This window comes from Diorhabda carinulata, chromosome 6, assembly GCF_026250575.1.
Source record: "Diorhabda carinulata isolate Delta chromosome 6, icDioCari1.1, whole genome shotgun sequence".
NCBI classification, from domain to species: domain Eukaryota; kingdom Metazoa; phylum Arthropoda; class Insecta; order Coleoptera; family Chrysomelidae; genus Diorhabda; species Diorhabda carinulata.
Window position 1 is genome coordinate 28633436 of NC_079465.1, and position 10071 is coordinate 28643506.

Sequence of the window (10071 nt, forward strand, 5' to 3'; positions counted from 1 at the left end):
ACACCCGAACAATATCAAACTTCAGAAGAAAAATTTCAAAATTTTGAGAGCAGATAAATCTAATAAAACTGTTATAATGAAATCAGAAGATAATAATAATAAAATCATGTAAGCGTGAGTCCTATAGCTTTTATAAATTCGTTTTGAGGTATATCTTCAATTTGTCCCATTATTTTCTTAATATATTTTTCACAATATAATATATTCTTATTACCATTTTCGATACCTCAATTTTTCATCAATCTTTCAAAAATTATTTTGAAAAAGAATATATATAGAGTTTTTGTAGCGCAGTTTAGTTTAGTTAGGTTAGGTTCCGGCGCATGTGACGCGATGTTCGCTAAGAACGGTTCCACATGCGCCGGTGAAGAAGAGGGTGGGTTTTTAGCTGGTAGACGCCCGGTTAACGGGCGAATCCAGCACACCTGGGACACCTTCCCAGGCGTCTTTTGAAGGTTTTCCCACCCACAACAAAAAAAAGGTTAGGTTAGGTTAGGTTTATAATAAATATTCTTAGTGAATAAAACAAATTATCAAAGTAATCGAAGAAATTAAAAAATTATTGTTAGTCAAGTGTAGTGTATAGTATTTAAATAATATGAAACGTATACGAATAGAAATCATATGAATAATTAAGAAAAACATTACAATACATTTATTCAATGAATATTTAAAAATAAATTCCTTTTATATTAAAATATCAATTAATCGACGCATTCATCCGTTAAACATCTGGTTTTACAAACATTGGTATAAAATTCAGCTGACGGTCTAGCCTTTCGCGTCCGGTTTTCGTCATTGAAGTCAACTTCGTAAAGTCCATATTTTTGACTGAAAATGGAATGAGAAAAAAATATAAGAATTTTCAATATTATTCAATGCTATATTTTTGGCAATAAATATAGAATTTAATGGTTTTCTGACAACAGATATACAATATATGAACCACACATAATTATGATGTATATTTTCTGCTAGATTGTGCATCCGTATATGCGTCAAGAAATATTCTTCGTTGTTTGAATGAAAAATTATTATTTAAGGAGCAATAATTGTTGTTGATGATATTTAATACTATGAAGTTATTTGAATTATAACTTTTTTTTATAATTTCCATGTCAATAGCATAAAATAATCTTTCTTTTTTCCGCATATACAGAATTGTGCGCGGGATAAAAAGTTTGATCAAGGTCATATTCAGTCTTTGTTAGATATTGGCTAGGAAATTGATAACAGTTTTTATTTCTATTAAAAAATGATTATACTTTGTTTCAAAATTACACTTTTCAAAGCTATGGATTGTCCGAATATTTTTTCTCTTTATTTTTCCTAATCTCTTTCCTTATAAAAATCTACTGATATCAAAACTGAACTCACGTGTAGCCCAACTGCCATTCAAAATTATCCATGATACTCCATACTGTATAACCGAATACTTTCACATCGTCTAACTCCATTGCATCTCTCATGTAACTCATGTAATTCTAAGGATAAAATAAAAAAGTTTTTTTCATATTTTTTTATTATTTTGGATAAATTATTCACCTCTCTACGAAGTATTTAGGAACGCTTACAAAAAAACTATGGAAAATATAGAGGAGTCATTTACCTTTATATAATATATTCTCTTCTCGTCATCATCAGTACATAAACCATTTTCAGATATCAATATGTCTGGATCTTCATAATGATCTTTGATCCACTTCAAGAGACCCCTCATACACCACGGTACAATCTACAAAAGAAAAGTTATGAAGAGTCTTGTTCAGTTTAGTCATGAAAATACCTCACTAACAAGTGGCCATTTAAAAATATGATATACAATATAATTTTCTAATGTTACTACAAGTATTATTAATAACATTACCTTAAACCAACTAGGTTGGGTACTATTTTGCCATTCCGAAGGTTGAAAATCTCTTACACCTTGATCCTGATATTTTGAAGGTGGATAGGAAATCGGTGGATCATCCATATGTTGAACTATGTTAGCAGAATACGTATTAAATGCGAAGAAATCTGCAGTTCCTTTAAGCAAATTTTTTTCCTCATCGGTGAATACTGGAAGACGAGACTGACTTCTTCCTTCGGCTCTACTTCGTTGATCCACCCTTGTTCTCATGATTTCGGGGTAGTCTCCATAATGAACGGGATTTGCAAACCATCCAAGCTTGAATAAAATAAACAATATCAACCTGAACAACAAAACTACTATTCAGATTCATAACCAAGTAATCGGATTCATTTATCATGGATTAACAAAGCGAAATTATATTTTAATATGGGAGTGAGAATAGAAAGAATACAGAATACAGCTTGAGAAAGCTGAACATTACATAAAAGTGCCAGGCAGCTGCTATAATATATAACAAATAAAACAACATTGAGAAAACGATGCTTTGATTAAGCTTACTCAAACAGCAGAGTACGTGGTTCGAAAAATGAAATAAGTCATTGCTAAAAGTGATAAAATGAGAATCAGCTGCAAGATAGAAATATACTGATTCGTGTGATGAATTTTATCTAACCTTTTTCAACATTTCTCTACCCCCTGACAGAAAATGTGTTAATACTTCTAAATGTTCTCTTCAAGGACCACCTTATAAGTAGTAAACCATAGATTAGAATTTAGATGAAGGTATGTATTTGATCGTATAATGGTCCTAGATACCAAATATAATAAAGACTTGGTCATTTTTTCAAATACATCAAATATAGGAATCAATGAAAGTTCCCTACCTCAAAATAATACTTTGTGTCTGCAGCTACTTTATCTTCTTCATTATCAGATGCTGGGATGTACGCACTAGTATCAACCACAATTGATATTTTTCCTATAAATTAAAACTATAATAGAAGAGACGGATGCAGGTATATCATGTATATGCTAAAACATTTCTTTATATGATTTTATATATATAATCAAAAATATGGTATCATATATTTTTTTCGAGTTCCTTTTTGGGTTTGTCTATTGAAATAATGTTACTAGTATGGTCTGACAATACGGTTAGAACAAGTCGCAATTCAAATTATTGGAATATAAATGGTATTGAGTTTACTTATGCCTTTTTTATCATTTGTGCAAGATGGAGATTTTTGTATTGCTACCATTCCATGGAATTCCCCCTTTTTTAAATTGTTCTTTTTATAATATTTGCATAATCCAACTGTTGTTTCTTCACTTTCTCATGTTTTGTTCGAGCTGTGGCATTTTTCTGTCATATTTGTGAATTTTTATTCTTTTTTCGAGGTATTGTCTTGTTTGACCGATATATGTAGCGTTACAGTTATTACATGGAAATATCATAAACAATATCACCTTTGATTTTGGTGTTATTGATGTTAGTACAGAGAAGTATCTTGATAAAAGGTTATTGCGTTTATTACATATTTTAAAATCATATTTCTTGAAAAATGTTGTGACAAACCATTTATGAAGGGAAGAGGATTGTGAATTTTTTTCCTTGGTGGACCATTCTGTTTTTAAAGTGTTATTTGTGTGATGTAAAGTTGTACCTACAAAGTTAATTCTATCATTTTCTTCAACTTCCATTGTTAATTGTAATTTTTCATGAAAATATTATATATTCACCAAATTTCTTGCAAATACATGTTTTAAAATGGTAATAAGTTTTGAGGAAGAGACACATTGTATTTTATTCGTAGATGTTCGAGTCTACCCTGCTCTTATATCACTATACCATGTTGTAATAAAATTATCCCGGACTTAAACATGCAACCAAATTTTTTGGCATTCTCCCAAATTGATATCTATGCACTGAAAATTTCTACCGCCTGAACACCTACTGTTTCATTCAAAATTTCGTTATAACATTGTCTATTTTGATTATTACCATCGTATACATATATCTGATTTTCTATGAATATTCATTCTTCTAGAGATTTTCAGATGAAGGAGAATGAAATGTTTTGCCATCTTTATTCCATAGAATCCTTAAGTTAAGCCGTTATTTTATAGTAATAAAATATTTCCGTGATGCTGAAAATCATTATAATATTTTATGTATATTAAAGTTTTCTCCATTTAGTATCCTCAGAATTATTGAAACTCACTTCATAAACTGATGAAATCCTCAAACAAAATTGAAATATCCTAGTAATAAATAGTGGTTAAAACTTCCTCTGAAAACTATAACATGATTATACAACTTATACGCGTCACCATTTGAAATATAAATGAACTAAATCGTGTTTTATATGGATGTTAAGGTACTTATAGTAAATACTTGTTTCAGATGGAATAATAGATATAATCACCTCCTTGAGTAGATCTGAATTCGTTATTATAAACGTGCCAAGCTCTTGCATGAGCTCTAAGCAGATTATGTGCGCAAACGTACTCCAAAAGACCTTCAGAATGAATGGCTGGTGGATAATAACCGTATCCATATCCGCCCATACATGTCTGTCGGGGTTCATTAAAAGTTATCCAATATTTCACATCATCACCAAATAAAGAGAATACAACTCTGGCATAATCTTGGAACCACCATTGAATATCCTCGTTTAGAAAACCACCCAAAGCTTCCAAAGTTAAAGGTAAATCCCAGTGAGAAATCGTTACTAACGGTTCAATGTCGTTGATCTTGAGTTCTGCGATTAGATTTTTGTAATAAGCAACTCCCAATTCGTTGATTTTATCTGCGTAACCTAAAAACAATGAAATATTTTTAACAGAACTAAGTCAATATGCCTTTTCAATTCTGCTAATCTACATATTCTTGATTAGAAATGGAATATTCATCATGTCTAAGTAGAAATTCTGATTCGTGAATGTTAGGTACCTGGTTTAATCTTTAAAAGTGTTTTTTTCCTTCCGTCAAAAATTGGAACCCAAGCCTGTTACATAATTAATTTACTCACCAGTAGGTAAAATTCTTGACCAAGAAAGGGAAAATCTATAATGTTTCACACCCATTGCTTTCAATAATTTGATATCTTCCTTGTATTTATAGTATGACAAACAAGCAACGTCTCCATTACTTTTATCAGGAGTAAAATCAGGATTCATGTGGGTCATGTTATCCCATATACTTGGAGTCCTACCGTCAACATTCCAAGCGCCTTGAAAGAGTATATGATTCGAAAAAATAAATCGATCTCATTTCCTCATATCATTTTTAATTTGAAATAAATATACTGACTAGAATTACTTATCAACCTACCTTCAATTTGATACGCTGATGTTGCTACTCCAAACATAAAATTTTCGGGAAAGCGCTTATTATTGATAATATAATCATCTTTCAGACTGGAAACAAACAGATGATCAGTATCAATTTATCACAAATAAAGTTAATATATCTCAAACGAAGTGTCCTTTTCGGTTATTATTGCTTTTTCCAATTATTTAAACAAAATTTAACTGAACTAAATCCATTAGAAATTCAATGATTCCTTCTATTTCAAAAACCTTCTTACAATCTTTGTGGATGGTTTTCTTCCTTTTTCAGTACTACCATTCGTGTAATTTACGCCTGCTTAAAACTTTTCGTAAATCTTCTCCACTTACCTACAAATATGCAACCTCTTTCTACCGTAGGCGTGGAGGCTATAATTCTGCTCCATATAGTACTTCGATTCAGTCGTGTCTGTTCCATTTTATCGGTTATTTTCAGATTCCACGTCATTATTGATATATCTCTTATCTTTTTGTGTATATACACCTCTATTCTTTCTTTATGCCAATCTCGTAGTGTGGTATATTTGGCACATATACGAATCGTGATTTTGGTTTCATGTGTTCCTCGTGTGAACACTTGAAACATGTTTTATGACCGACAGCTGAGCATTGCTGATCAATACCATGCCTATTTTTACTGCACTTGTATTGAACTTGCAGAACACTTCCAGAAAGTATCAACTCATATTGTGGAATAATTTCTATTAACAAGTAACATGTACCCACATAATATACAGAGTTTAACTCTAGAAAGATTAGTAGGTTTATAACGTCTGCAGACTCATATGAAGCAGGTGTAAATATCTCCAAAAATATATTCACCCAAATACATAATGTCGAGGTTGCGCCGAGAATATGTTTTTGTGCTTTTTTCAAAGTCCATAAACGCATAAAACAATTTAGCAATGATCATACACGTCTCATACACGAATAAGAAAAAATCATCGGGTGCCGAACAAGGCAGATGATCCATAATTTCGATGTTTTGACTGTTCAAAAACGTTTTTGGTTTGAACTGATGCGTGAGAGCTCTGTGATTGGTTTCCCTTATATTTTTGAAGACTTCTGCCAAACAAATGCTGAAACAAATTCAGAATGGACCGGTCTACAGTGCTCTAGGCGACCATGTGCTTTGTACGCGAACTTTTATTGGATTTGACTCGTTTTGAAAGACCAATACAGTCGATTTTTGCTTATTTTTGGGTTCATATGCATAGATCCATCATTCGTCACCTGTCACCTGTCTTATAAACGTCTTCTTGAGCACTGCATTTCAATTTTTTCATCATTCAATTGCACCAATCGACACGAGCTCTTTTTTGACCGATGGTCAAATTATGCGGTATCCAACGCGAACAAATCTTTTTGATAGCCAAATTTTTATACAATATGAATGTAGGCTACTGAAACTAATGCCAAGTATGCCCGGATCTCACGGTATGTGACATAACGTGACATTTTAGAATACCTTCACGAAATTCACCATGTAGCGAGGTGCGACTACGGTTAAATTCGAATAGCCAGTGAAACGCGGCGGCTCAAGATAACGCTTCATCACCAAAAGTCGAAGCGAATGGATCGGCACAATGTTGTTGGTTTAATCTATGTCGAAAGTCATAGACAATCATCGAACAAAAATTTTCGCGTTTTAATTCTATTTTTTACCAAGATACTATAAATGTTCCAAGTATCTGTAACAACACAAATAGCAGTCGTATCACAAAACGTTCACCATCAAAAATCCAGACTTACTGGAATACTGAAGTACGTTGTATGGAAGTTTTTGCATTCCTAATATTTATTTTTACACGGTATATCAAATTCGGTTGCCGAAGAATTGTATTGACCAATCTAATTAAAAATATTTTTGGATAAAAAACTTACGGTGAGCTAACTGCAGCTACAGCAAATAAAACTATTCCATACAAAAACATTTTTTTAACGTGTAATCATACGATGATATTGAAAGAGTTTATATATATATAAGAATATTTTCAAGATAGAAGTTATCAATTGAGATAAGGTTTAAAATTATGAAATTGCTAATGTCATAGAAGACTATGTAATTTTCATAATTTATCTAATTGTAAGTCTTCCAACTGATCACTTTTCGAATTGTTGATACTTAAAGTGAATTAATGATATAAAATAAATTCAACAAATATTCCCAAGCTATTTAGCTATAGACTATAGACTGCTCTATCTTCACCTCCACCAACTGATTAAAGCAAATTTCTTGATTTTTTTTTTCTCAAATATTTTTGAAAGAGAAAAATTTATTATTTACATTAGTTCTGTATACTGTGTGAGAAACTTCTCTATAATAACAAATACGCCTTTTAATTCGATTAGAATAACACTGATAATGCTACATTGTAGTAATTAATTTATGATAACATTATCAATAGTGTTTCCCACTTTGCTTAATTACTTCTATTATCTTATCCAAAAATATAAGGTTTTTAAGTAAATTGTCAGTTTATATCGAGATTCTATAAAAATATCAAATTTTTCAATACTTTATTTTTTCCATTCCAGTAAACTGGGCATTTAATAATAATTTAAAGTTACAAATGGTTACAATAATACTAGACGAATATCAAACTATATCAACGAAGTATTAGTTTACAGACTAATGACTATGAAAATAGATAAAGATATTTATGATCAATTACAGTCACATTAATAATCTTATATATTAAAAAAATTGATGATTTCCATTACGAATCCGTTCAGGCGTTCTACCCAACCGATTTACCTAATTTTTTTTTTTTCAATGAAAGGTATTGATGCACAGATCAGCCATCAACCATCGGATTTCATCTAATTTTCACCATTCTCAAGTTATACTCAAATGCGATTTCCCCCTGTACATTACTTATGGGAGTTTTTCACATACACAAGTTCTATCCTCAATATCTCAGGTTCTATTCAAGATAGAGACTTCGTTTTGGTTTAAGAACACTCGCTGAAACACCTTCTTTCTTTTGAGTTTTTGAGCACTCAAATCGGTTGAGTTGGAGAGGAGCTAGGCGCGGACATTTAATGTGTAGTTATGGATTTTTGTAGGTTTTTGGCAATTTTTCTACATTCAAAGATCTATATCTCAGGTTCTAATATAGCTACAGAGTTCGTTTTGATGTAAGAACACTTGCTGAAACACCTTCTTTCTTTTGAGTTGTTGAACACTTAAATCGGTTGAGTTGGAGAGGAGCTAGGCGCGGACATTCAATGTGGAGTTATGGATTTTAGGTTTTTGGCAATTTTTCTACATTCAATGATTTATATCTCAGGTTCAAATATAGCTACAGAGTTCGTTTTGGTTTAAAAACACTCGCTGAAAAACCTTCTTTCTTTTGAGTTTTTGAACACTTAAATCGGTTGAGTTGGAGAGGAGCTAGGCGCGGACATTAAATGTGGAGTTATGGATTTTTGTAGGTTTTTGGCAATTTTTCTACATTCAAAGATCTATATCTCAGGTTCTAATATAGCTACAGAGTTCGTTTTGGTTTAAGAACACTCGCTGAAAAACCTTCTTTCTTTTGAGTTTTTGAACACTTAAATCGGTTGAGTTGGAGAGGAGTTAGGCGCGGACATTCAATGTGGAGTTATGGATTTTTGTAGGTTTTTGGCAATTTTTCTATATCACAGGTTCTAATATAGCTACAGAGTTCGTTCTTTTCTATAAAAATCATTTCTGATACTTATTTAATGGATTCGATGCGAGTGAAGCCGCGGGTTAAAGCTAGTAATTACATAATAAATAATTGAAGACGATACCTTTATGGGTTTAAAGTTGCCAATCTATAAATATGAAATACACAAAAATTATCAAGCACCAACAACCATCCTTAAGAATAAGTAAAAATACATAGATAGGCACCACTTTTATCGGATTTTATTTGATTTCAAATAAAATAAATATATACTAGGAGTACTAGGAGAATGAATATAGTGCCAGATTTAATCACAAGGATACAAAATTTTATAAAATAAGAATAAGAATAATGAACGAGTCACATATAGATAACAATTACATAGGTATAAGAAAATTACATCTGATGTTTCGGAAGAGATACATCAACAAGAAAAGCTTGGTAATCAAGGAAAATACAATCAAAATCTGCAAATTATGTCAAAAGAGAAAACACCAGTAGCCATCTTAAGGGTAACAGATATTTTCCCCAAATATACAGCCGCATATCGCTGTAAGAGGACTAATGTAAAAATAGTAAAAAAAACTTTTTTTTGAGAAAAGTTTTCCAAAACATATAATCATGGACAATACCATATATTTTAGAAAGAAGAAACTGAGAAAAACGATTTATAACTGCAATCTATACTAGTATAAGACATCTATGTTCAAACATTGCTGAAAAAGTAATCGAAGAAATTATTAAATATATTTTTCTGGTGTTTCATGAGCACTGTAAGTGAGAAAAGAATCAAGATTAGAGTTAATTTTATGAATAGTTCTTTGAAAACGGCAACGCTCCAACTCCAATACAAATGAATAAGAAGAAGAAACAAAAAAATACTAGAAAAATATTTTGATAAAAACTGAAAAAAGTCAAAACGTCAAATTGTTATCTGTCTTTCTAAATTAGTTTTTTTCTTAATACATTTACGTTTCGACTTCAGTCTTTATCAAGTCGAAAGGTGAATTTTTTATCAATCTTCCAAAAATTATTAAAGAAAAATTAATTTTAAAACAGAAGAGACTTAAAATCAAGAACATTTAGAAGTATTTGCTTGATTGCAGCAAATTTTGGAAAATGAGAACTCTTTATTAAAGTGAAAATCCAAGCTTTCGGGTTCTTATCATCAGGGAAACTATAATATGAGTATACTGTAGTTTGTTTGAT

General features: G+C 31.2%; 1 protein-coding gene across 1 annotated transcript; it reads right to left on the reverse strand.

Annotated features, from left to right (window-relative positions):
- Nucleotides 1-482: 482 nt before the first annotated feature.
- LOC130895418 (myrosinase 1-like) lies at nt 483-7191 on the reverse strand. The gene is made up of 9 exons (XM_057802679.1): nt 7091-7191; nt 5190-5275; nt 4888-5088; nt 4282-4674; nt 2740-2834; nt 1868-2170; nt 1610-1735; nt 1378-1484; nt 483-831 (listed from the first exon to the last, which is right to left on the reverse strand). Exons 1-9 carry the CDS (start codon nt 7138-7140, stop codon nt 705-707), a joined length of 1488 nt encoding a protein of 495 aa, XP_057658662.1. The 5' UTR covers nt 7141-7191; the 3' UTR covers nt 483-704.
- Nucleotides 7192-10071: the final 2880 nt, after the last annotated feature.

Excerpts from the sequence above, each read along its gene's own strand:
- LOC130895418 (XM_057802679.1), bottom strand. The coding sequence starts at position 7,140 with ATGTTTTTGTATGGAATAGTTTTATTTGCTGTAGCTGCAGTTAGCTCA. Across the intron at positions 5,276-7,090 it reads GTAGCTGCAGTTAGCTCACC|TCTGAAAGATGATTATATTA; the intron begins GTAAGTTTTTTA and ends GTTTGTTTCCAG. Across the intron at positions 4,675-4,887 it reads GTCAAGAATTTTACCTACTG|GTTACGCAGATAAAATCAAC; the intron begins GTGAGTAAATTA and ends CATTGTTTTTAG.